Consider the following 27,568-nt stretch of genomic DNA (forward strand, 5'->3'; position numbering starts at 1 on the left):
GAGTATTTCAGGAACTGATGATCTCCTGGGATTTTTCAAACACGTCTCTCTAGAGTTTACAGAGAATGGTGTGTAAAACAAAAAAAAAATCCAGTGAGTGGCAGTTCTGTGGGTGAAAACGCCTTGTTAATGAGAGAGATCAGAGGAGAATGGCCAGACTGTTTGAAGCTGACAGGAAGGTGACGGTAACTCAGATCACCACACAACAGTGGCATACTAAGAGCATCTCTGAATGCACAATATGTCAAGTGTTGAGGTGTATGTACAACGAAGCAGAAGACCAGACCGGGTTTCACTCTTGTACCAAACAAAGTGACGACTGAGTTTACAACCAATGAGCAATTTGAGTTACAGCCTAATACCAAGAGTATAGAAAGAATGTGCAAAGTGCTGCCGTTGAAGTGTGGGTAGGACTGAAGAGGTGTTGTATTACAAGGCAGTATGAAGTAGAACAGAAACGGGGCAGGGTAAAGTGAGATATCAGCAGCCTCATGCACAGCATGGAGCAGTTGGACTGAGTATTCTCTTTCTGGCGTTTATGACCAGCTGGAAAGATAGTCCAACATTTCCATAGTTCCTTCTGAGCTTTCCAAAGTTCTTTACAGTCCTTGCAGAGTTTTTGATATTCAAAAATGTGAAAATACCTGTATAGCAATATAATAACGCCCAGATAATCCCATCCATAAATGTTGTCTGAAGGATTGTCTGAGACACCCAGGGCAAGTTTTCTATTCCTCTGGTAAAATTTTCTTTTTTAAACTTTAGGCACTCTTTACTCAATTTTATTAGCAGTTTCTGAAATGCTAATGGTTAAGTTGAAATATTGCTCCATTTTATGGGGTCAACTAAAGGTTCTGATTGCTGATGAGTAAGTCTTTCCTGGAAGCCTGATTTACTACTTCCCGGCTACTTTACGCTGTCTCTCCAATTCGTGCATTATAAGTTGATCCTTTGCATCAGGTCTCTGCTTCTTCGATCTTGCTAAGGCTTGTCTTTGGGCATAACAAACAAGCTCTTAAAATTTGTGAACACATTAGGTGTCTAATTTTGTATTAGACAGAATCATTTGACCTTTGTATGATCCAGAAAATTAGGGTACATGGAGACTTGGCTGATTGGATACAAAATTAGCTTGCTCATAGAAGCAACACACACAAAATGCTGGTGGAACGCAGCAGGCCAGACAGCATCTATAGGAAGAAGTACTGCCGACGTTTCGGGCTCGAAACTTTTTGTGTGTGTTGCTTGAATTTCCAGCATCTGCAGATTTCCTCGTGTTTGCTCATAGAAACCAGTTTTAGACCCCCATCATCAAGGCCATGCTCTCTTCTTGCGACAGTCATCAGGAGGAAAGTACAGAAGCCTTAGGTCACACTTCACCAGGATCAGGAACAGTTAATACTCTTCAGCCATCAGGTTCCTGAACCAGCATAGATAACGTCATTCACCTCAATTCTGAACTGACTCCACAACCAGTGGACGAACTTTGAAGGACTCTACAACTTCTGTGTCAGTAGTTTTTATTTGTTTGTTATTAGTATTTATTTGTTTTCACAGTTTTGTCTTTTTATGCACATTGTTTGTCAGTTGATTTGTGTAGTTTTTCATTGATTCTATTGTATTTCTCTGTTCTGCTGTGAATGCCTACAAGAACACAAATCTGAAGATAGTATGTACATTATTTTGCTAATGAATTGACCTTGACTTTGGCAGAGGGTAGTGACAGATGAGTCTTATTTTGGATGAAAGTAGGTGATGAGTGGTGTTCCACACAGGTTTGTCCTGGATCCACTGTTGTTTGTGCTATGTTGCTATTGGTATCAGTTAATTATTGTCACATGTAGCAAGATACAGTGAAAAGGCTGACTTCATACCGATCAAATCATTTCACAGTGCACCGAGCTAAAATACTTTAAAACAATTACCATGCAGAGTGAAGTTTTATAAGCTACTGAAGAAGTTATGTGCAGGTAACAATAAATTGCAAGAACATAATGAGTAGATTGTGAACTCCAGAGTTAGTTTTATTGTACAGGAGATCCCTTCAAGGGTCTGATATATAAATGATTTTGTAGAAAATGTGTTAGGGTGGATAAGTTTATAGATGACACAAACATTTATGGCATTGAGGATTATTATTAATAATAATTTATTTATAGTGTACTTTTCTTACATAAGAAAATAAGATATAGGAGCAGAATTAAGCCATCTGACCCACTGAGTCTGCTCTGCCATTTTATCATGGTTGCTTCAATTTTGCTCTTAGCCCCAATCTCCTGAAATTTCCCCATATCCATTCATGCCCTGACCAATCAAGGCCTCCACAGTTGCCTGTGGCAACGAATTCCACAGATTCACCACTCTCTGGCTAAAGAAATTCCTCCTCATTTCTGTTCTAACAGGACGTCCCTCAATTCTGAGACTCTCCCATCATACTAAACATTATTTCCACACTCACTGTATCAAGGCCTTTCACTCATTCTTCTGAATTCCAGTGAATACAGGCACAGAGCCATCAAATGCTCTTCCTATCACAAGCCATTCAATCTTGGAATCATTTTCGTGAGCATCCTTTGAACCCTCAGCAGTTTCAACACAAACTTTCTATGATATGGGGCCCAAAACTGTTCACAATACCCCAAATGAGGCCTCATCAGTGCTTTATAAAGTCTCAACATTACATCCCTGCTTTTATTTTGTTGTCCTCTTGGAATGAATGCTAACATTACATTTGCCTTCCCCACCACAGATTTAACCTGCAAATTAACCTTTAGGACTCCCGATTCCCTTTGTGCCTCAGTTTTTAGTATCTTCTCTCCATTTAGAAACAATGTGCTTCAATGTGCTTTACAATGGGATAAAGTGCAAAGATGAAAATAAAGATACAAAGATGTTAGTTAAAAGCAAGTTTAAATAAATAGGTTTAGAGTTGGTGTTTAAAAGTGTAAACTGAGGCTGCATCCCTTATAGTTTTAGGTATTGAATTCCACAGTTTAGGAGCATAGTTTAAAAAATGTTAAACTGCCTATTATCTTTTGAGGGGGAATGTTTAAATTTCAGAAGACCTGATCTGGCCCTCCAGTTCCAGACTATTAAGAGCTTTAAAAAACAAATAAAATACCTTTAAAATCAATTCTAATAAGATACAGGAAGCCACTTCAGAGGAGCTAGGATGGGAGGATAGGATGGGAGCATGATAATGATATGCTCCCTCATCTTGGTTTCAGTTAAACGTCTAGCAACAGTGTTCTGAATATGTTGAAATTTGTCAATAGAATGCTTTGGAAGGCCAGTAAAAAAGTACATAGTCTATTCGATATAAAGGTGTGAATTAATTTTTCATCATCGTTACAGAAAGACGGCAGAAATGAATGTACCTGCAATATTTCTTTAAGTATAGAAATGCTGCTCTGGTCACTCTGCTCTGGTAGGATTTAAAACTGAATTCTGAATCAAGGATAACAGCCAGCCTTGTTACTTCTGATTTTACAAGAGGAGCAATGTTCCCAAGTTTATCAAGAAGCTTATCTTCTTTTGGCTTAAGGACCAACCAAAAGTATTTCAGGATTCCATAAAAGATTGCCAAAGGATATAACATAAGATAAGGATACATACAGATGAGAGCAGAGACATTGCAGGTGGATTTAATCCAGACAATGTGAGGTGCTGCACTTTGGGAGATTCAATATGAAGGGTAAGTACACGGTTAATGGTATTGCTGAACAGAAGGTTCTTGGGGTCCAGCAATGAGGATTGATGGAAGTGCCTGCACAGATTGAATTCCTGGTCAAGAACGTGTATGGTGAACTTGCCTTTACTGTTTGTGGCATTGAGTTCAAGACCCAGAAAGATATGTTACAGCTTTATAAAGCACTGGTCAGACAGTATTTGAATATTATATTCAACTTGGCCACCTCATTATAGGAAAGGCGTGAAAGCTTTAGTGAGACCCTACCAGGATGCAGGCTGGTTTGGTAAATATGTGGTACGAGGAGACATTGAATAAGGGGTGGCTGTTTTTCTCAGGAGTGACAATTTTCTCTGGATAAAAAGGGAGATTTGATAGAAGTTTAGGAAGCTTAGAGAGCTGACGGTCAAATCCGGGCAAATGGGGTTAGGTAATTTGGTCAGCATTTACAAGATGGGCCAAAGGGCCTATATTGCTCTTGACTCTATCTATGACTCTACAATTACGTCTTGGACTGAAACCATCAACTTTGCAGTGATCTTGGAGCTCTTGACTCCTTTCTAATGGGCTCTGAACTTGAAAATTACCCCAGACCGCCATACGTAATTCTACAACAAACTATCTATGGGGCACGATATGTAAAATGTCAATGAATTTGAAATGTTGTCCACAGATACTGCCTGACCTGATGAGTTTTTGCTCATATGACAACATCAGGTGAGGTCCACTGCTCAGGTGAACATTGTCAAAATGCCATGTGTTACACATTATGTAATGACCAATTATTTCTTGAATCTGAATATTTTCCTGTTGTTTTTGAATCCCTTTTACAGGATTTTCACTGAGATGCCTGGCCAATTTCTATGTTGGATTCATGACATATAATACACTTTTGCCTTTTATTTTAAAGATATTTTACATGATATAAAAATACAGATCACAGTGAGCTCTTACAGTTGTTAACTGCTACGAACAGGAATGTTGCACAATATTTTTGTGGCAATAAATTAGATATAGATTCATTATCTTTAAAAAAAATTAGCTTGGAAAGATCTAGACCTTTTGGCCATCAACATGTCATACGAAGCCTGGTTGAGTTCTTTTCATAGACTCCAGCAGAGTTTCTACATTTTATGTTTGCGCTTCTGCCAGAACATGCGGCGTCGGGGTAGCGTTGGGCCCTCCTGTGACTCTGGTGCACTGCTGAGTCAGAGATGCAAATACTAAGTGTTTCTTTTATACAGTGTTCTTCCTTTCGGTAGTAGCATCCACGTGAAAGTCTTAACAAGTGTCTCCTTGGTCGCCAAGTGACCATGGCCGTCAATAATGGTCACTGTACGGCCTTCTCCAGTATGTGGGGACACAGTTACAAATCTCCTCGCTGAAGTAAAGTCCCTGTTTACAGCCCCTCCTTCGGACCCGGCACGGCGGCCTGTAGCAACTGTGGGATGTAAATGGCACATGGTTATTGTTTTAAGCAATCCAAACAAAAAAGAGAAAATCTGCAGATGCTGGAAATCCGAGCAATACAAACAAAATGCTGGAGGAACTCAGCAGGCCAGGCAGCATCTATGGAAAAGAGTACAGTCAACATTTTAGGGCTGATATGTCAACTGTATGCCCTCTGGCCCGCTGGGTTCCTTCAGCATTTTGTGTGTGTAACAACAATTGATAAATCATGCAACTTCACCCCCAAACAAGGTAGGTAGTAATTCATTCATGAGGGACATAACATCAGTTTATTGCCAAGTGTGTAAGTACCTTGAACTCGTGTGTAGACCAACTATAAATTAGAATGTTTATAGCATTTGTTACGTAGCAAGAAAGACAGATAGACAGACAAACAGACAGACAGACATACTTTATTGATCCCGAGGGAAACTGGGTTTCGTTACAGTTGCACCAACCAAGAATAGAGTAGAAATATAACAAAATAAAACCAGAAATAATTAAATAATAATAAGTATGCCAGGTGGAAATAAGTCCAGGACCAGCCTATCGGCTCAGACTGTCTGACACTCCGAGGGAGGAGTTGTAAAGTTTGAGTAACTTGTAAAGCTCAAGTTATTTCACAGTAGCATCGCCATACAAAATATGACACCTAAGGAATAATGAGGAAAATGACCTAAAGGTGGCCTGTCCCTGCTCCTTATGTCAAATCAAAATCAGATCAAATTAAATCAAGTTTAATCACTATGCAACCATACATGCATACAGCTGAACGAGTCAGTGTTCTTCTGGGCCCAACATACACAACATGTTCAAATTAGTGAGAAAAACTCACTCAAGAAAACATATTTATAACATTAAAGTTTACATTCTTGACTTTTATACTATTCAGTCTCTGCCCTCCTAAGAAAGCATAATCAAAGGCCCTTTCCACCCACATTATTCTCTTTCCTTCTCCCCACTTCCATTAGGCAGTAGAAACAAATACTTGAAAGTATGCACCACCAGGTTCAAGGACGGGTTCTACCCAAAACACTGAAAAGTCTACAGATGCTAGAAATCTAAAGCAATGCACACAAAAATGCTGGAGGAACTCAGCAGAACAGGCAGCATCAATGGAAATGAATAAACAGTCAATGTTTTGGACCAAGACCCATATTCAGGACTGGAAAGGAAGGAAGAAGATGCTAGGATAAAAAGATTAGGGAAGGGGACAGAGGATAGTTAAAAGGTGATAGGTGAAGCCATTTGTGTAGGAATGGTAAAGGGTTATGTTTGAAAGAGGTTATAAGGTTGAAAGAGTGCAGAGAAGGCTTACAAGGATGTTGCCGGGACTTGAGAAACTGAGTTACAGAGAAAGGTTGAATAGGTTAGGACTTTATTGCCTGGAGCGTAGGAGGATGAGGGGAGATTTGATAGATGTATATAAAATTATGATGGGTATAGATAGAGCGAATGCAAGCAGACTTTTTCCACTGAAGCCAGGGGAGGAAAAAACAGAGGTCATGGGTTAAGGGTGAAGGGGGAAAAGTTTAAAGGGAATATTGGGGGGGCTTCTTCATGCAGAGAGTGGTGGGAGTGTGGAATGAGCTGCCAAATGAAGCGGTGAATGCGGGCTCACTTTTGACATTTAAGAAAAACTTGGACAGGTAAATGGATGAGAAGGTTTGGAGGGATATGGCCCAGGTGCAGGTCAGTGGGACTAGGCAGAAAAATGGTTCGGCACAGACAAGAAGGGCCAAAAGGCCTGTTTCTGTGCTGTAATGTTCTATGGTTCTATGGCTGGAGAGTAAGGAGAATCAGAATCAGGTTTATGATCACCAGCATGTGATGTGAAATTTGTTAACAGCAGCAGCAGTTCAATACAATACATAATCTAGCAGAGAGAGAGAGAAAAAATAATAATACATAAAAACATAATAAATAAACAAGTAAATCAATTACGTATATTGAATAGATTTAAAAAACGTGCAAAACAGAAATACTGTATATTTTTAAAAAAAGTGAGGTAGTGTCGAAAGATTCAATGTCCATTTGGGAATCAGATGTCAGAGGGGAAGAAGCTGTTCCTGAATCACTGAGTGTGTGTCTTCAGGCTTCTGTACCTCCTACCTGATGGTAACAGTGAGAAAAGGGCATGTCCTATTTGCTGGAGGTCCTTAGTAATGGACACTGCGACTGGTACCAAGATGGAGCTGACTAGATTTATAAGCTTCTGCAGCTTCTTTCAGTCCTGTGCAGTAGCCCCTCCATACCAGACAGTGATGCACCACTCCACTAGTTGGCGTATCTCACTCCTGTACACCTTCTCGTTACCACCTGAGATTCTACCAACAAATTTGCAGATGGTATTTGAGCTATGCCTAGCCACACAGTCATGTGTATACAGAGAGTAGAGCAGTGGGCTAAGCACACACCCCTGAGGTGCACCAGTGTTGATCATCAGCGAGGAGGATATGTTATCACCAATCTGCACAGATTGTGGCCTTGCAGTTAGGATGTCAAGGATCCAGTTGCAGAGGGAGATACAGAGGCCCAAGTTCTGCAACTTCTCAATCAGGATTGTGGGAAGACTTCATTAAATGCTAAGCTATAGTCGATGAACAGCATCCTGACGTAGGTATTTGTGTTACCCAGGTGGTCTAAAGCCGCATGGAGAGCCATTGAGATTATATCTGCCGTTGACCAATTGTGGTGATAGGCAAATTGCAATGGGTCCAGGTCCTTGCAGAGGCATGAGTTCAGTCTAGTCATAACCAACCTCTCAAAGCATTTCATCACTGTAGATGTGAGTGCTACCGGGTGATAGTCATTAAGGCAGATCACATTCTTCTTCTTAGGCACTGGTATAATTGTTGACTTTTTGAAGCAAGTGGGAAATTCCGCCCGTAGCAATGAGAAGTTAAAAATGTCCTTGAATGCTCCTGTTAGTTGATTGGCACAGCTTTTCAGAGCTTTACCAGGTACTCATCGGGACTTTCCACCTTGCGGTGGTTTACTCTCTTTAAAGATAGTCTGGCATCAGTCTCCGAGACTGAGAGCACAGAGTCACCAGGTGCAGCAGGGATCTTCACAGCTGTAGTTGTGTTCTCCCTTTCAAACTGGGCATAGAAGGTGTTGAGTTCATCTGGTAGTGAAGCATCTGTAGTCACTCCTGTGCTTCCCTTCTCCATACCTTCTTAGTGCTCACTGCTGGTGCTGCAGTCTTCAGTCTCTGTCTATACTCAGGGAATAGAAGTACAGCCGGGTGATCAGCTTTGAGAAGTGAGGCTGTGGAATAGCACAGTAGGCATTCTTGATGGTGGTGCAGCTATGGTCCAGTGTGTTGTTTCCTCTAGTATTGCAAGTGATCTGTTGATGGTAATTGCTTAGTGATTTTTTCAGACTGGCCTGGCTAAAATCTCCCAAAACAATGGTGAAGGCATTAGGGTACAAGAAACACTTGCAAATATGGCATTCCTGTCCAGGAGTGTGAACAGATTTATGTACAATCTCACAAATTGACTGAATACTTTGATGAATCGGTAGTTTGAGTCAACGTAAGTAATGCTGTAGATGTCAGCCCCTCAGAATACTTGCTTGCAAAATTGTGACTCATGGGTTGAAAAAGAGAATTGAAGAAGGTAAGAAGCAGAGAGTGATGAGAAAAGTTCAAAGTAAATGGACTACTTGGAGAATCATCTTGCAGACATTCAGAGTACAACAATAGAATCAATTAAAAAAAACTACACAGAAGCGTAGAGTGACAGCCAATATGCAAAGAGAAGGCAAACTGCAAATGAAAGTTTGTTGGACTGGACGGTGATGTTGGATGGCATTGAGATACGGCTAGTGGAAATACTGCCTCGCGCTTCCAGTGGCACCGTTGGTAGAACTGTTGCTCTCCACTCCAGTGACCTAATTCTGCCTTCGTCTTGGTGGAGATATTCTCTCCATGATTCCCGTTTCCAAAAGACATGTTGATAGGCTAGTTAGCTGGCAACTGTAAATTTCCCCTAGTGTGCAGGTGACCAGTCGAATATGAGGGAAGTTGTTAGGAATAGTGCACAAAGAAATGTGTCTAAGCAGTCTCCTATGTCATAAGGAAATTACGAAAAATTTGTGCAAATTACCCACAAATTAATGTTAAGCCCATTTCTCTTTTTGGGGTACCTTATTGACTTGTAATTTGATTTAATTGAAGTTGCATTTAATATTACACTTAAGGAGAATGATAACCTTGAGATAGGACACAGTTAATACAACAAAATAGCAAGATCTTTGTCAACAGAGAACTGTGCAATTTTATAAACAAAGGTGAATTGAGACATTGAGGAGAACAGAAACATTGAGGTGTACATATACACAAATTTTTGAAGGTGACATGAAAAGTTAAGAAGAATATCATAAAGGCTCATGGAGTTCTTAGTTGTAGTAATAAAGGTATGGAGTTCAAATAGAACCTATAAACTGCAGATTAGCCTCAGTAAGTTCTCAATAAATATTTTAGGTAGGGGCCTCCTCATTCAAAGCTCCCAAGAAGATTAAGTATTGGAATGGAATGTTTAAGGGAAGCTTGTACTTAATGTCAGATTTAAGAGACTGTAGACATAGTGTGGACAAGAACATAAAAATGAATAAAATGTAGTGAGAGTATAATGGATTAGTAAAGAAACTAAATCTTCAATGTTCAGTTAAAAAATGCTAAGTTATGGCCAAGTGGAGATCAGAAATCTCTTCCAGTGGAACTATAGCCATAAAGGGAGAATGATAGATACTTGGTGTCTGCCTTCTTGCAAAGAGGATACTGTAAATGCTGCACTTATTGATAGTTGGAATTAGTTTATTACTGTCACATGGACAGAGAAAAGGTGAAAAGCTTTGTTCTGCATGCCATCCAGACCGATCGTTTCAAACATAAGTACTCCCTGGGTCCATTCCTCCTTCCCTTTCTCCAACATTCCACTCCCTTGTTGGTACCAACCATTGTTGGTAGAATCTCAGGTGGTGACGAGAGGGCATACAGGAGTGAGATATGCCAACTAGTAGAGTGGTGCTGCAGCGAGAACCTGGCACTCAAAGTCAGTAAGACGAAGGAGCTGATTGTGGACTTCAGGAAGGGTAAGAGGAAGGAACACACACCAATCCTCATAGAAGGATCAGAAGTGGAGAGAGTGACCAGCTGTAAGTTCCTGGGTGTCAAGATCTCTGAAGATCTAACCTTGTCCCAACATACCGATACAGTTATAAAGAAGGCAAAACAGCAGCTATACTTTATTAAGAGTTTGAAGAGATTTGGCATGTCAAGAAATACTCTCAAGAAGTTCTATAGATGTACCATGGAGAACATTCTGACAGGCTCCATCACTGTCTGGTATGGAGGGGCTACTGCACAGGACTGAAAGAAGCTGCAGAGGGTTGTAAATTTAGTTGGCTTCATCTTGGGCACTAGCCTACAAAGTACCCAGGACATCTTCAAGGGGTGGTGTCTCAGAAAGGCAGCGTCCATTATTAAGGACCCCCAGTACCCTCTTCTCACTGTTACCATCAGGTAGGAGATACAGAAGCCTGAAGACACACACTCAGTGATTCAGGAACAGCTTCTTCCCCTCTGCCATCCAATTCTTAAATGGATATTGAATCTTTGGACACTTACTCACTTTTTAAAACACAGTATTTCTGTTTTTGCACATTTTTAAAATCTATTCAGTATACGTAGTTGATTTACTTGTTTATTTATTATGTTTTATTTTATTTATTATTATTTCTCTCTCTCTCTCTCTCTCTCTCTACTGGATTATGTATTGCATTGAACTGCTGCTGCTAAGTTAACAAACTTCACATCACATGCTGGTGATAATAAGCCTGATTCTGATTCTGAGCAAGACATAGTCTTGGGCAAATAGTTTATATAAAAACCATTGGCATAAGCAGAGATGACAGCATTGGAGGAAAATATGGAGGGAATGACAGAGGTAGGTTTTTTTTTTACAGAGAGTGGCAGGTGCATGGTACACACTGCTGAGGGAGGTGGTAGAGGCAGGTACTGTATATTGGGGCACCTAAGAGACTCTTGGACAGGCACATGAATGATTGAAAAGTGGAGGGCTATGTGAGAGGGAAGGGCTAGGTTGATCATAGAGTAGATTAAAAGGTTGGCACAACATCGTGGGTAGAGGTTTATATAGCAACCATTGACATAAGGAAGAACTAATCTTTAAAGTGCTTCAAAATTCATAAAAAAGTAATGATAAGATGCAGCAGTAGTAAACAAAACTACTCTATCAGAAACAGAAGTCACATTGTCTTAGTGGGAAGCCATTCGACACGTGATTTGGAAAACAATCACAGAAAATACAAGTTAACTCAAGCTATGTATGTATATAAGTATACAGTACACTCAGTGGCTATTTTATTGGGTACTTCCAATGCTTAATTTGAGTTACTGTCACCTTCCTGTCAGCTTGAACCATCCTGGCCATTCTCCTCTGACCTCTCTTGTCAACAAGGCATTTTTGCCCACAAGGACTACTGCTCGCTGGATGTGTTCTGATTTTTGTACCATTCTGTGTAAACTGTAGACCGTTGTGCTGAAAATCCCAGGGGATCAGAAAACCACGCCGCCTGGCATCACCAATCATTCCACTTAGCTCACGTTTCTTCCCCATTCTCATGTCTGGACTGAACAACAACTGAACCTCTTCACCACGTCCGGATGCTTTCATGCACTGAGTTGCTGCCACATAATTGGCTGATTAGATACTTAAACAATTTCAACGTTTAAGAGAGGTTTCGATAGATTCATGGATAGTAAGGGTATGGATGGCTATGGTCTGGGTGCAGGTCAATGGGACTAGGCAGCTAAACTGTTCAGCACAGACTAGATGGACAAAAGGGCCTGTTTCTTTGCTGTACCTTTTTATGATTCTATCACTATTGGCATTCATTGTATCAAATAAAGTGGCCACTGAGTGTATAGTGTTCAGTATTGAGAAACAAAAATGTGACATTATCACATTGACGATGAAACATTCAAAAACAGGCTGGCTAGATGTCCTGGTGAATAAAGGATACTACCTTGAGGCGGCTGAGATTAAGCACGACATTCATAGATTCTGATTACACCTTTTAGAGATATTGAAGCTCCAAGCCGGGATACACTGATGATATCAGAGTAATGGACTCAGAAGAAGAGAGAACCATACCAAGTAGCTGAGAACAAATACTGACACAGAGAAACAAAAGGTCTTTGCATTAGAATTGCTAATGAGTTTATCATCTCAGAGGCTAATATGATAGAGATAGAAGCTGACCGTGAGCCTGGTTTTACGTGATCTCAGGTTTTTGTAACTTCTGCCTGATAGAAGGGAGAAAGGAAAATGGCCGGGGTGAGAAGGACCAATTAAGCATTTGTAATAGTACTCCACCCACCCCCCATGGAAGGCATGGTCATCCACTGTAAACAAGGAAGGCCCCTCACACCTCAGGACTCAGACTTCCAAGGTTGAGACTGTGGAACTGCCCCAGTGCAAAGGCTTTCCCATTTCAGAGGCTCTGCTGCCGCACAGATTTCTTCAGGCAGTTCAAGTCAGAGGAACTGCCCCAATCTAGCCGTCATCATCGGACAACCAGCCAATCAGTGCGCTGCCACATGGCCAAGGCATCACAATTAGAACTGCAACTTGAACTCGGACCACCCCAGATAAGGAGACAGACTGGCAAAAGGCTGACCTGCAGGTGTTACGATGAAACCTCTTTCCTTTCAAAAAGCACTTGTTTGGAGACTCTGTACACTCGCACACACACTTCACTGGGTTTAAGGGCTGATGCCTCGGGCAGGTTTTCTTACAGACGCACTCGCAGGAATCAGCATCAAACTGCCTGTGGGGACCACATATAGCAGGATAGAGTCCGTTTCTGCACACGCACTGACAGGTGTCTTTATCCAGCTCCCGGTGCTGTCCACAGCTGGTGTGTCGCAGGCCTCCTTTGCACACACATTGACAAGTATCCTCATCCAACTCTTTGTTGGGCCCACAGACACTATGGAAGCCAAGGTCATCTTCTGCAAACAAAGAAATATCATTAAGATGCATTTTCTAAGAGAGCGAGAATAGAATATAATTTGACTCCATAGCACACTTCTTATTCAAAAATACAAGAAAATGGGATAGAATACTTTATCATTGAGTAATGGAAGGATGACCAGGTTACAGCTACGCTAACTAGATAAGAGTATTAATGGTGACAGAACCTTGGAACATAGAATCAGACACCATGGAAACAGGCAGTTTGGCGGAAAATCTACACCAGCCGGTGTTAACTTCCTTTCTGTATTAATCTCATTACCCTACATTTATTCCACAGCCCTCTATGCTTAAGTGATTCAAGTGCCTATCTAATATTTCAAAATGTTGTCAGAGGTCCACCTTCCTCTCAGTAGTGCATTCCAGGGTGATGAAACCCCCCCCCCCCCATATCCTTTCTAAATTTCTTTCTCCTTATCCTAAATCTATGCCCTCAAGTCTTATTTACCACACATGGGGAAAGGTTTCCTACATCTACCCTGCAACCTCTACTACATCTGCTCTTAACTTCCTAAACTCCAAGGAGAACAGATCTAACTCCTCCGGTCTCTCCTCATAACTCACAGGCTCACAACCACACAACATCCTGGTAACCTGAACTCTGTGCTGTACTCCAGCTCAGATATGACCAAGGGTCTATACAATTGGATTGTAGCCTCATTTGTTTAATTTGTTAAAATTGTACAAGGCATTGGTACTGCCGAATTTGGAGTATTGTGTACAGTTCTGGTCACCGAATTATAGGAAAGATGTCAACAAAATAGAAAGAGTACAGAGAAGATTTACTAGAATGTTTCCTGGGTTTCAGCACCTAAGTTACAGAGAAAGATTGAATAAGTTAGGTCTTTATTCTTTGGAGCATAGAAGGTTGAGGGGGGACTTGATAGAGGTATTTAAAATTATGAGGGGGATAGATAGAGTTGACGTGGATAGGCTTTTTCCATTGAGAGTAGGGGAGATTCAAACAAGAGGACATGAGTTGAGAGTTAGGGAGCAAAAGTTTAGGGAAAACACGAGGGGAAATTTCTTTACTCGGAGAGTGGTAGCTGTGTGGAACGAGCTTCCAGTAGAAGTGGTAGAGGCAGGTTCAGAATTGTCATTTAAAAAAAATTGGATAGGTATGTGGACAGGAAAGGAATGGAGGGTTATGGGCTGAGTGCAGGTCTGTGGGACTAGGTGAGAGTGAGTGTTCGGCACGGACTAGAAGGGCTGAGATGGCCTGTTTCTGTGCTGTAATTGCTATATAATTGTTATATGGTTGTTCAGTGTTACAACCAATGAAGGCCTGTATCCCATATGCCTTCTTAACCATCTTACCATCTTGTCTACATACATTGCCACCTTCAAGGATCTATGGACATTTACTCCAATGTATCTGTGTTCCTCAATAGTCCTGGTGTTCCTCATTAGAGCTTCCAAAATGTATCACTTCACTTTTGTCTTGATTAGCATCCATCTGCTATTTTCCAGTCTGTTTCATGACATGCCACAAACTCTGCAACCTCAGTATGACTTCCACTTTAGCAACAATTCTCCCAATCTTCATGTCATCCCTGAGCCTACTGATCTCGCCTCCCTCATCCAAATTAATCACATGTATTAGGAAAAATAATAGAACCAGCCCAGATCTTTGTGAATCATTATGAAAAACAGGCATCCAGTCGCAAAATCAGCCTTCTGTCATCACCCTCTCTCTCCTATCACCAACCCAATTTTGGATCCAGTTTGCTAACTAGACCTGATCCAATTGGCCCTTAACTTTTGAGTCAATTTCCTCCATGGAACCTTGTTACAGGCCGTGTAAATCAAATCTACTACCCTTTGTTACCTACTCAAAGCACACAATTAAACTGGCCACACTGAATATTGTAGCATACGACTTAAAAATCCAAAGTACATTTTTTAATCAAAGTACATATGCAGTATTCAACCCTCAGATTTGTCTTTGCACAGATAGCCACGAAACACTAAGGAACCCAGTCAAAGAAAACATCAAACACCCAATGCGCAAAAAAAGAACTAATCATGCAAATGGCAAAATACAAGTGAATAGTGCACAGAATATTAAACATCAAGCCACAGAGGCCTTGAAACAGTCTAGGAATAGTTTTGCCCAGTTAATTTTAATGCTGTTAACTGCAGACTGCACAGCCAGTCTGTCCTGATCAATATTTAGCAAAATAACAATTAAAAAAAAAGAATGACCAGAAATCAGAAGCACATATAACATGAACCGCAGAGTTCTCTAAACAGAACGCTTGGCTCACAATGTCTGTAGCGAACACAATTCTGATTTAACTAAATTTCTAATGTTTGTACGTGATCCAAATTCCTCATTTCCTGCTGATTCTTGAGCCTATGAACAGCCTCTTAAATCACACTACTGTGTCTGCTTCCACTATTACCAAAGCAACCCATCAATCTCTCTGTAAAAGACCTGCTCCACACCTCTCTTTTTGCCATTCCCTCCACCCATGTTAAAATGCATATCCTGTAGTACACTCCATTGCTACTCTGAGACAAGGGTTCTATCTACTCTGCCTCCATCTCCTATAGTTCCATAAACTTCTATTAGGAGTGTTGTCCCTGCCTTCCCTATTAATTGCTGTCTTTCCATATGATCATTAACGCTCTCTTTCAGAACTTATTTTTTAAAGTATCTTCACTATCGATGACATTGGACTCACAAATCCATAATTACCGAGCATTAAAATGATAAAGGATTAAAATGTGATAGGATTATTATCTGGACTTGGGAGTTCAAATCCCATTATGGCAACTTAAATTCAATTAATTAAACATTTAACCTTGGTAATCATAGAAAATATTAGTTTGTGGTTTTAAAAACTTATTTGCTTCACTTGTGCCCATCATGGAAGGAAACTTAATTTTTTCACTTCCTCTTGCCAATATTTGACTGTAGAATCATTGGACTATTGTTGACTCAACTGCCGTCTTGCATGGCAGAGTAAATCCATCCATTTCAAGACAATTCAGGCAAAAATCCTTTGAGCACCATATACATGTAAATAAAAAACAGGATGCTCTACTATGAATACAAGAGATTCTGCAGATGCTCGAAATCCAGAGTAAGAAGTCACAAATTAGAAGGAAGCTGGCTTTCTCTCCCCTTTCTTTCCAGTCCTGACAATGGGTCTTGTCCTGAAGCATCAATTCTTTATTCCTTTCCATTGATGCTGCCTGACCTGAAAGTTCCTTCTTCACTTTTTGTGTATAGCTCTTTTATGAGTATCTTTCTGGGAGTTTGGTTTTGCTGCCATGTGCCTGGCTGATTATACTAGATTCAAGAACATGGACAGAAACATTTACCTTAACAAAACGCAACAGGAAAAATAACTTTTCAAATATTTCAAGAGTGCATCAACAATAGGGACAGAAGGATTATTTCCATTGCTGTCGTAGATATAACGTTAACCTGGATTTTTTAATTTCATACGGTCTCAAATTAAATAGCTTTCCCAGTTCAAGCCCTCCCAAACAGACATTTACTTCTGAATCAATGTCTCCTATTAGATTATCTGGCTTTTAGCTCATTACCAGCTTTTAGATCTTCCTGCGCAATTCGGCATTTTATAATCCATTCAAACAATGTGTGCTGACGGTGAGTCCAATATTTTCTACCCCTCCCTAATTGCCCCTAAGAAGGTGGTGGAGAACTACCCTGAGGCTTTATAGAGCACTTGTCAGACCACACTTGGAGTATTGTGAGCCGCGTTGGGCCACTTATCTAAGAAAGGCTGTGCTGACATTGGAGAAAGTCCAGAGGAGGTTGCCGGCAATGACCCAGGGCTAATGTACGAGGAGTGTTTGAAGGCTCTGGGCCTGTAAGAGTTTAGAAAAATGAGGAGGGGGGGGGGGAGGAATCTCATTGAATATTGAAATGCCTAGATGGAGTGAATGTGGAGAAGGTGCTTCCCATAGTGGGGGAGTCTAGGACCTGAGGGTACAGCCCCATAATACAAGAACGTCTCTTTAGAACAAAGATGAGGAGGAATTTCTTTAGCTAATGGGCAGTGAGTCTATGGAATTCATGGTAAAATGGCAGAACAGACTTAACGGGCTGAATAGCTAATTCTGCTCCTATGTCTTATGTTCTTATGGTCTTTAAGTGCTGCAGATCATCTTGTGATGTGCTGTTAACTAGGAAGTAAGACAACATGGACCTAATGAAAAAGAAGAAACTGTCATTCATTTGTTGTGTGACTTTTAGGCTATTACACTACAAAAGGCATTAGGTTTCAATAAGATCACAGTGACTATATAGTCTTTGGAACATCTCAAGCTGTGCAGAGAGCTCTAGAAATGTAAATATTTGGATTTTTATACACAGAAGTCTCAGAAGCTTCTTTTACTTTTCCATAAGGATGTCAGAGTTACCCCACTTCCGAAGCTGGACACAGGGCTGACTGTTGAACATTCCTAGATGTACGTAGGGGTGCAGCTGCAGTCTAATGAATAAGATTTGTGTAAATCCCTCAATAAGCCAAACATCTGTTAACTTACCCTTTTTACTGAACACTGAACTGTAGGGCCACATAAGGTTGAATTGGAGGAATTCCAGTTCACAAGAACCAGATCTTTTAGCTTCCTCATGTGGTTGGATAAAAAAGAAAAGCTCCCTGGATGAATGCAGGGCTATCCCCATCTTATATTTCTGCTTCTACAACACTAAATCAATTGTTTTCTGTCTCCCCTTTCACTTCAGGCTGTCTCCTTGAACCACTACTCTGGAGAAATTGAATAGTCAATCGATGGACATACAGAAACCAAAAGCTTTTCTTGTCAGTGTGGTTCGCTTAACAGAATACCTGTCACTCAGAACACTGTGGCTTCAAATCTTAATTAGAAGCCATCAGCACAAAAATACTCCAGCACACAACTGCATGTGCATTTCTCCGTCTGAACAGCACGTTGGAGGAGCATAGCAATTCAGGCAGCATCTAAGGAGCGCTGATAACAGTTTCTAAACCTGTTCCTTCAAGAGGTGCTAAAGGATCTCAGGCTGATATTTTTAATCTCAACATTTATTGCCCAGTAAACTGAAACATTAACTCAAGGACTAAATCCTGGAACTCGCACCCCAACAACATGGCTGGTTTACCTTCACCTGAGGGAATGCAATGTTTAATAACAGCTTCAAAGATTCAAAGAACAATTATTATTAAAGAATGCATAAATGATACACTGAAATTTTTCTGCTTATTGGCAGCCATAAAGCAAGAAGCTTGAATAACCCACATTGTCCAAACAATAGAAGGAAGCCAACAACATCCCGAACCAGACTGATTCCAGATCTGTTCCTGGAGGAGCCTCAGTGCCAGTTCATCACACCGGCTGGGCAAAAACGCACAGCAGCTGGATCAGTTCACAGCCTCAGTGGCACAAAGGAATAATGAACATTCACGAGACGGTGAGTGAAATCAGCCTAACCCTCGCCTCCGTACCCAACACTCAGGCTTCCAGTCTATTTGTGCCAGCATTTAAATCATCAAAGCCCAATAAGCCTGGGCCGTCCCAACACAAGCCATTCTTTTTTTTGTAATTTATTTTTTATTGAAGTTCATCATCAAACAAACATTTCCATTAGATGTATTTCAGATATTCTATATATATCATATAGTCATATATGCTACTAATCTCCACATAATATTTATAGAGAAAACAGAGAAAAAAAATATCTCCAGAATGGTTGAAAAGAGATAAATATTTAATGAATATACCACTGGTGGCTGGTAAGAAGTCTCTTACTAGGAAATGGTTATCACAGGACAGCCCAACTTTAAATGCATGGATGGAAATTACAATGGGCATTTACAAAATGAAGAAGATAACAGCATCTGTTAATCATAAGATGAAACAATTTGATTCATACTGGTAAAAATGGTTTAGCTATATAACACCTCTTAGGCCTGATTTTATCCTCACAAATCAATGAATATGTTGTTAGGAAAAAAATCACTCCCTACTTGTACATAGTTGTCTCTTTTCGTTTGTTCTTTCTTTCCCAAAGCCATTCTCAATCTCGCCAAATCGGTGCTTGGAGCAATCCAACCTTGCACTGGGATAGGTGAAACCCTTTTAAACCCTTCCTCCTAAATGCCTCGATTGTATTTGCCTCACCACCATTCCCGCCAGAGCACTCCAAGCACCCATCATTGTCTGTGTAAAATACTTGCCTCATACCTCTTGCTCTCTAATATTAGACATTTAAACCCTGGGGAAAGATACTGCTTGTCTATCCACCCTTCTCATAATCTTATAAACTTCTATCTGGTCTCCTGTAGTCTCTGCCATTCTAGAGACAACAATCCTAATATGTCCAACCTCTCCTTATCCTACATGTCTTCTAATCCAGACAGCATCTGAGAAGCATCTTCGACATCCTCTCCATAGCTTCCTCATCCTTCCCACAGCAGGGCAACCAGACTATACCCTAATTCTAATCAAAGTGTTAGTAGAATAAGATCAGAAACAAGAAGTTCGATAACTTTACAGTGATGGAAGTGAGGGATCTTAGTGTCACAGCAATCACCCACTTCACCTTCAATGCCCGAATCACATCTTAGCAAAGTTCCAAACTGTCTTGTTCAGTTTCAGATGCTAAGAAGTCAAAAAGTTAAAAATTGGAGATAGGAACTCTTAAAATAATGACCTTCATAATCTTATGCCTCCCTATCTCTCCAATCTTCTCTAGCCTTACAAAGTTCTCCGGTTTTCACACTCCACTCATTTTTGAGCTTCTTGATCAAACAAAATATAATCACTCTGCCTTTGGCTGACATGCTTTCCAAAGACTCTGGGATTACCTTTTATTGCCACCCTTTCATCTTTTCAGATGCTCCTTACTATAAACCATGCGGTCAATTTCCCTGGTATCTCCCCACTTTTGTTCGGCAATATAAGTAAGAGAAAATCTGCAGATGCTGGAAATTCGAGCAACATACAAAAAATGCTGGAGGAACTCAGCAGGCTAGGCAGCATCTATGGAAAAATGTACAGTGGACATTTTGGGTCAAAATCCTTTGACAGGACTGGAGAAAAAAAGCTGAGGAGCAGATTTAAAAGATGAAGGGAGGGGAGAGAAACCACCAGGTGATAGTCGAAACCTGGTGGGGAGGTATGAAATAAAGAGCTGGGAAACTGATTGGTGAAAGAGACAGAAGGCCATGGAAGAAAGAAAAAGGGGGGAAGAGCACCAGAGGGAGGTAATGGGTGGGCAAGGAGATAAAGTGAGAGGGAAAAGGGGAGGGGAAGTGGTGAAGTGGCGGGGCATTATTGTAAGTTTGAGAAATCGACATTCATGCCATCAGGTTGGAGGCTACCCAAGTGTAATATAAGGTGTTGTCCCTCTAATCTAAGTGTGGCCTAAGCACAACAGTGGAGAAGGCCATGGATAGAAATAATGGGATGGGAATGGGAAGTGGAATTAAAATGGGTGGCCACTGGGAGATCCAGCTTGTTCTGGCAGACAGAGTGTAGATGCTCAGCAAAGTGGTCTCCCAATTTACATCAAGTCTTACCGATATACAGGAGGTCACACCAGGAGCAGCGAACACGGTAAATGACCCCAGCAGACTTCGAGGTGAAGTGTCGCCTCACGTGGAAGGACTGTTGAGGGCCCTGATTGGTAGTGAGGGAGGAGGTATAGGGGCAGGTGTAGCACTGGATCTGCTTGCAAGGATAAGTAACAGGAGGGAGATAAATGGGGAGGGACGAATGGAAAAGGGAGTTTCGTAGAGGGCAAATGGTGAGTTTGGATTGGTTAGTCAAAGCCACTACATGAACACAAGCTGTTATTCATCCATATCTGAGGTCAGTTATTTACTAGCCCTTTGCTCCCTTCTGCTGCTCTGTGACTTTGCTTCTCCCACTGAGAAAAGCAGTGCCAAATAACAACAGTTTATGGGCCTACTGAGCATGAACATAGACTACACATATAATAACAGATGTAATCGGTTATGTAACTGACTGCTTAGGATCTGGCTACCAATCATTACTGGCTGTGCTTTCTGTTCTTTAACTCAACTAGGGACGGGTAGTCAGAACTTACTGCTTAATGGCTGCTTAAGGAGCATTCAAAGACTCATCTGCTGCCAGTGTATTATGCTGTTTGGTCACACAACACAGAGAAAGCCTCTTTTGTCCCAAGCGTCCCCCCCACCCCAGTTCCCTGCCAACCACCCAGCGCCCACTTACACTAATTCCTTGCAGCTCCATCCTGAGCACAATCCTCCCCACCATTGAGTATATTTTCAAAAGGCAATGCCTCGAAAAGGCAACATCCATCAAGGACCCTCCTCATCGGGAACAGTGAAGTTCAAAGTTTTTATAATCAAAGTATATACTGTATATGTCACCAACTATAACCCTGAGATTCACTTTCCTCTGGGCATACTCAGCAAATCTATAGAATAGTATCTGTAACAGGATCAATGAAAGATCAACCAGAATGCAGAGTACAACAAACTGTGGAAAAGCAAATATAAATAAAAAGCAATAAATAATGAGACCATGTCCTAACTAGATAAAGGGTCCTTATAGTGAGGTCATTGGCTGTGAGGACACCTAAATGGATGAGCAACACACACAAAATGCTGGAGGAACTTATCAGGCCAGGCAGCATCTATGGAAAAAAGCACAGTCAATATTTTAGGCTGAAACCCTTCGGCAGGACTGGAGAGAAAAAGCTGAGGAGTAGATTTGAAAGTTGGGAGCAGGGAGGGGAGAAACACCAGGCGATAGGTGAAACTTGGAGGGGAGGGATGAAGCTAAGAGCTAGGAAGTTGATTGTTGAAAGAGACAGAAGGCCATGGAAGAAAGAAAAAAGGGGAGGGTGGGGGTGCTGGAGAGGAGAACCAGAGGGAGGCAATGGGTGAGCAAGGAGTTAACATGAGAGAGGGAAAAGGGGATGGGAAATGGTGAAGCGAGGTGGGGGGGGGGGAATTACTGGAAGCTTGAGAAATTAATGTTCATGCCATCAGGTTGGATGCTACCCAAACGGAATATAAGGTGTTGTTCCTCCAACCGAAGTGTAACCTTATCACGACAGTGGCTGAGGCCTTGGATGGACATATCAGAATGGGAATGGGAAGTGGAATTAAAATAGGTGGCCACTGGGAGATCCTGCTCGTCCTGGCGAACAGAGTATAGATATAGCAAGAACAATGCAGAACAAGCAGGATCTCCCAGAGGCACCCATTTTAATTCCACTTCCGCCTCTCCAGAGAAAACAACCCAAGTTAGTCCAAGGTTTAATGATGGCATGCTCAAATCCAGGCAATAGTGTGACAAACCTCTTCTACACCCTCTCCGATGCCTTGACATCCTCTCTACAATGGGGCAACCAGAACCATGTGCAATACTCCAGATGCGGCCTAACTGGAGATTTTGCACAGTGTTAAAGATCTATTCAATAAATGTAATTGATTTACTTGTTTATTCATTATTATGTTTTATTTTATTTTATTTATTATTATTATTATTTTCTCTTTGCTAGATTATGTATTGCATTGAACTGTTGCTGCTGTTAAGTTAACAAATTTCACGTCACATGCCGGTGATAATAAACCTAATTCTGATTCTGATTCTAAAATGCTGCCACATAACTTCCTGACTTTTGTACTTATTGTTTTGACTAATGAAGGCAAGCATGTATGCCTTCTTAACCATTTCTCTTTTCTTGCTGCTTAAGATTAAAAGACAGGATCTGCATTGAGAAACACAGCCTTCATATTATTATGTCAGTTAAAGAAGCCATTCAGCCCAACAGGTTGATGCAATTTCATCAGTGCCGTTCCCCCAGTGTTCTCTCAGCTCCATCCTGATCTTGTAACTCCTTCACAAAGGGCAACTTAAGTGAATCAGAATCAGAATCAGGCTTAACATCATTAGCATAAGTCTTGAAATTTGTTTGTTTTGCAGCAGCGGTACTGCGCAATGCATAATAAAAAAAAACGAAATGTAAAATTTTATATATATATATATATATATACACATAGTTAAGTTAAATAAGCAGTAAAAAAAAAGGCAAAATAGTGGGCTAGTGTACATGGGCTCATTGTCCATTCACAAAACCTGATGATGGAGAGGAAGAAGCTATTCCTAAATTATTGAGTGTATGTCTTCAGGCTCCTACACCTCCTTTTTGGTGGTAGCGATAAGAAGAGTGCATGTCCTGATTGACAGGGGTTCTTAATGATGGATGTCACATTTTTTTAAGACCTCCTCACCCTGGGGAGCCTACTGTCTGGTGACCGATTAGCACACTGAGCACTACATTCTTGGGATGTGGGAGAAAACCACAGGAACTCATGCAAACACCACATGGTCAGCAGGGGAGGTCAGGATTGAACAGGGGTTATCAGAAGTGTGAGAACCAACTGTAATTGCTGCAGCACTGTGTCGCCCAACTGTGGAAAGCCCTGAACTCAGGCTGTCACTTGTGACTCAGTTGGTTACAGATCACAATCTTTTCCAGCATTATTGCCCATTCAACAGAGTGAAGAATAATGAAATGGGAATATAATGAAGAAGACTGGACTGGGTAACGAGCAAAGATTTCCTACACCAGAAAGCATCAGTGGACCAGATGTGGCCATTTGTGAAGTTGACATAAGGCCATAACGCATAGGAGCAGAATTGGACCATTTGACCCATTGAGACAGTTTCACCATTCCATCATGGCTGATCTATTATACCTCTCAACCCCATTCTCCTGCCTTCTCCCCATAACCTTTGATACCCTTACTAATCAAAAGCCTATCAACTGCCACTTTAAATATACCCAATAACTTAGCCTCCATGGCAGTCTGGGGTATTGAATCCCACAGACACTTGAAAAACATTGAACACCCCTGGCTGCCTATGTTGGGGAACTTTTTCTGCCTGAGTCCAATCCTCTAAATTGCTTGACCATTGACCGAGTCACTGTGCATCATACTGCAAGGGCATAGGCCTGTTCCTTCTGCTCTATTCTGTTCCTATTAGGACAGCTCACTTAGTCCCATTCTATCTTTTTTCTACAGCAGTGCTCTCAGTTATTTCCCTTCAGGCCTTCCTTGGCTCTGCTTCTACCACCTTTTATAGGCAAAGCCTCTCAAATTCCAACCCTGTGTCCCTGTCGTGCAAGGTAAAAATGGGTATGACCAGTCAGCAGGGTTCCGGTGAAGTTGTATTGGCCAACCGGCTGTACATTGGATGCATTGGATTGTGGAAGCATTGGTGAACTCCAACCACATAATCAACTTCAGAGGATGATGGAGACTCCGGAGCTCACTGATGGCTTATGCTCCACTGGGAATTATGGGCCCAAGTTAGTAAGTAAGTTTATAGCCAGTGATTTCTGGATGATAACAACTCTCCATGTAAAAAAAACATGTTTTCCTCATATGTGCCAGCTGGTAGAGCTGCTGTGTCTCAACTCCAGTGTCTCAACATTCTCCCTATGACTGCATGTGCCTCCTCTGGGTGTTCCAGTTGCCTCCCACCCCATACCACAAAGTCATGTGGGTTTGTAGAGCTTTAGGCCTCCAGTGTACAGATGATGTGTGGAATCTGAGGAAGTTAATGGGAAATTAGGGAGAGAAAATGCATTTAGTGTCAAATGCACAAAATGCTAAATGACTTCAGCAGGTCAGGCAGCATCTAGGCAAAGGAATAAGGAGTTGACATTTTGGGCTGAGATACTGCCTGAGCTGCTGAGTTCCTCAGACATTTTGTTTGTGTTACTCTGGATTTCCAGCATCTGCAGAATCTCTTGGGTTAAGGTTCAGTGTAAATGTGGGCAGAAACTCAATCCAGAAGAGCCTGTTCTCGTTCCATTTGATTCTATTATTTTTTGAATAAAATCTGCATTGGAACAGCTTCTCTCTTTCTATCCACTCTAATCCAGCTATAAACACATACAGTTCTCCTCTCAACCTTCTTTGTTCAAAGGAAAATAGCTCCAGCTTCTCCAATCTGAAGTTTACAGCTGAAATCCCCAAGCCATGGGAATAGTCACTGCACATAAGAAGGATCAAGCCATCTGTGCGTCAATAATCTTATCCAATGGTGGCTGAGAGCAGGGCTTAAGCTTGAATGGATCTGTGTTTCAATTATTATCATTTTTTTTAGTTTGGGAGACGTTGGCGGGGTTCACTGCTGAACTCAGATGCTATCTGTTAAAACAAGGTATGCACCACTTCCCACCTTCCCACTCATTTGTAGAGCTGCTGAAGTGGTTAGTAATGGAGATCAGCTTGATTTCTACAGCTGTGGCATTTCCTTAGGGTCCAGTAGCCATCTTGAAATTCTATCTTTGCTCTGTCACAAAGATGTTGCTTCTGAAAGCCAGAAGCAGAGAGGCAGATACAAACATTGGCTGTGGGACGACCATATAACAGGTGCAGGAGCTACTGCATTAGTGTTGGCCCCAGCATGTTCCAGATTACTGAAAAGTCATAGAAAGAAACTGAGGCAAGATTGAACATTGAAGTGAACTCTGCCTAACTTCCCAAAATATTCAGATCAACCTTTTATATAATAGCACTTCCTAACTACTTTCTGAAATACTTAAGCTCCACCAAGGAAGAGAACAAAGTCAAGTGCGTTGGAATATCATCATGCCATATGGGAAGCAAGTAGAATTAAAGTAGCTGCAGGTTTGGCTGGCATGGATATGATAGGTCAAATGGTCACCCAGTTCATTTCTTACGTGTCGTGTCATTATGGCTTGGGCGATCATGGTCTTTCCATGACCTTGATTGTTCTTGGCAAACTTTTCTACAGAAGTGGTTTGCCATGTCCTTGTTGTGGCCAGAGTCTTCACAAGAAGGCAGGTGCCCCCAGCTGTTATCAATACTCTTCAGAGATTGTCTTCCTGGTGTCAGTGGTCACCTTGACATATGCACCAGCTCCTCATCCACCATCTGCTCCCATGGCTGCAAGGGACCCTGATCTGTGATTGGACTACACCTTGCCCAAGGGTGACATGCAGGCTAGAGTGAAGGAGTGTCTGAGACCTCCTTTGATAGAGATGTATCACCACCTTGCTCCCACAAGGCCTCCCAGTATATCGTAAGTATCTAGGAAAAATAGATCATGACACCTATATGTCTCAAAGACATCCTAATGTCTATGAGAGTGCCATAGAAATAAAAGATGTGTATAAAAGGACTGATAGGTGTTACATTGAATAATTAGCTCTTTTGTAAAGCAGAAGTATGGGATAGTTAGTGTTACTTTTGGGCCTAATGAAGTGGGCAGATAATTTTCCCCATAGTGCTGTCTTCTAGTTATCAAGTAGTGACCTGACTTGATAACTAATTCTAGAGCCAGTAAGAACAAATATCATTGAATTTGGGAGCAATGAACAACTGAATTTGGCACTGATCTCAAGTCGTCTCTCGGAGTGAAGGTGAACATTGATGAGAAATAAACAGAAATGAGCACAAGTTGTAGTAGCTATCAGAGAGACAATGATCTGAAAGATGAAGAAGCTGAGGAAGAACTGGTGTTAAATAACTGAGGGGCAGTGAGGGGGGTTGGTTTAACTGCTGATGCAGAGATCAATGATGAGAAATGTTGAACAGCACAAAGAACACTAAGAATGCATCAGGGTGTTGTAAACTCCGAAGCCACTGTATTAGGTACCTGCATGGCCTCTGATTCTATGTCCATAGTCTTCTGCAGCTTTAGCCCATCACTTCAAGGTTCAACCTGCTGTGCATTCAGAAATGCTCTTCTGCACACCACTTTGTAACGTGTGGTTACTTGGTTACTGTTGGCTTCCTGTCAGCTTGCACCTGTCTGGCCATTCTCCTCTGACCTCACTCAGTAACAAGGCATTTTCACCCACTGAACTGCCACTCACTGTATAAGTTATGTTTTCCACACTATTCTCTGTAAACTCTAGACTGTTGAATGTGAAAATCCCAGGAACTCAGCAGTTTCTGAGATACTCAAACCACCCTGTCTGACACCAACAATCATTCCACGATCAAAGCCCCTTAGCTCACACTTCTTCCCCATTCTGATGTTTGGTCTGAGCTCTACTGAACCTCTTGACCACATCTGCATCCTTTTTCTACATTGAGTTGATGCTGATTCGATATTTGATTTAACAAGCAGGTGTACAGGTGTACCTAATGAAGTGCCAACTGAGTGAATAAGAAACATGATGAACAAGTGACATCATAGGGATAAATGCTCTTGATTGAGGACAAATAAAATAGAATGCTGTAATAGGAGCATTTGATGGCTTTGGACCTATATTTGCTGACAAAATGAAAATGAGGTGGTGGGGGCGGGGGGAGTGAAATCTCACTGATACCTTTTAAATATTGAAAGGCCTAGATAGAGTGGC

At 41.3% G+C, this 27,568-nt stretch overlaps 1 protein-coding gene across 3 annotated transcripts in view; it reads right to left on the minus strand.

Moving 5' to 3' along the window:
- Nucleotides 1–4,573: 4,573 nt before the first annotated feature.
- The window catches only part of vegfc (vascular endothelial growth factor c), a 222,495-nt gene continuing 199,500 nt past the window's right edge, over nucleotides 4,574–27,568 (minus strand). For all 3 annotated transcript variants that reach the window (XM_059974303.1, XM_059974302.1, XM_059974304.1), the window contains 2 exons: nucleotides 12,848–13,181; nucleotides 4,574–5,129 (listed from right to left, as the gene is read on the minus strand). In XM_059974303.1, the coding sequence (XP_059830286.1) occupies nucleotides 5,009–5,129; nucleotides 12,848–13,181 (455 nt within the window). In that variant the 3' untranslated portion in view covers nucleotides 4,574–5,008. The remainder of the gene's footprint in view (nucleotides 5,130–12,847; nucleotides 13,182–27,568) is intronic.

Source organism: Hypanus sabinus, chromosome 7 (genome assembly GCF_030144855.1).
Source record: "Hypanus sabinus isolate sHypSab1 chromosome 7, sHypSab1.hap1, whole genome shotgun sequence".
Taxonomy (NCBI): domain Eukaryota; kingdom Metazoa; phylum Chordata; class Chondrichthyes; order Myliobatiformes; family Dasyatidae; genus Hypanus; species Hypanus sabinus.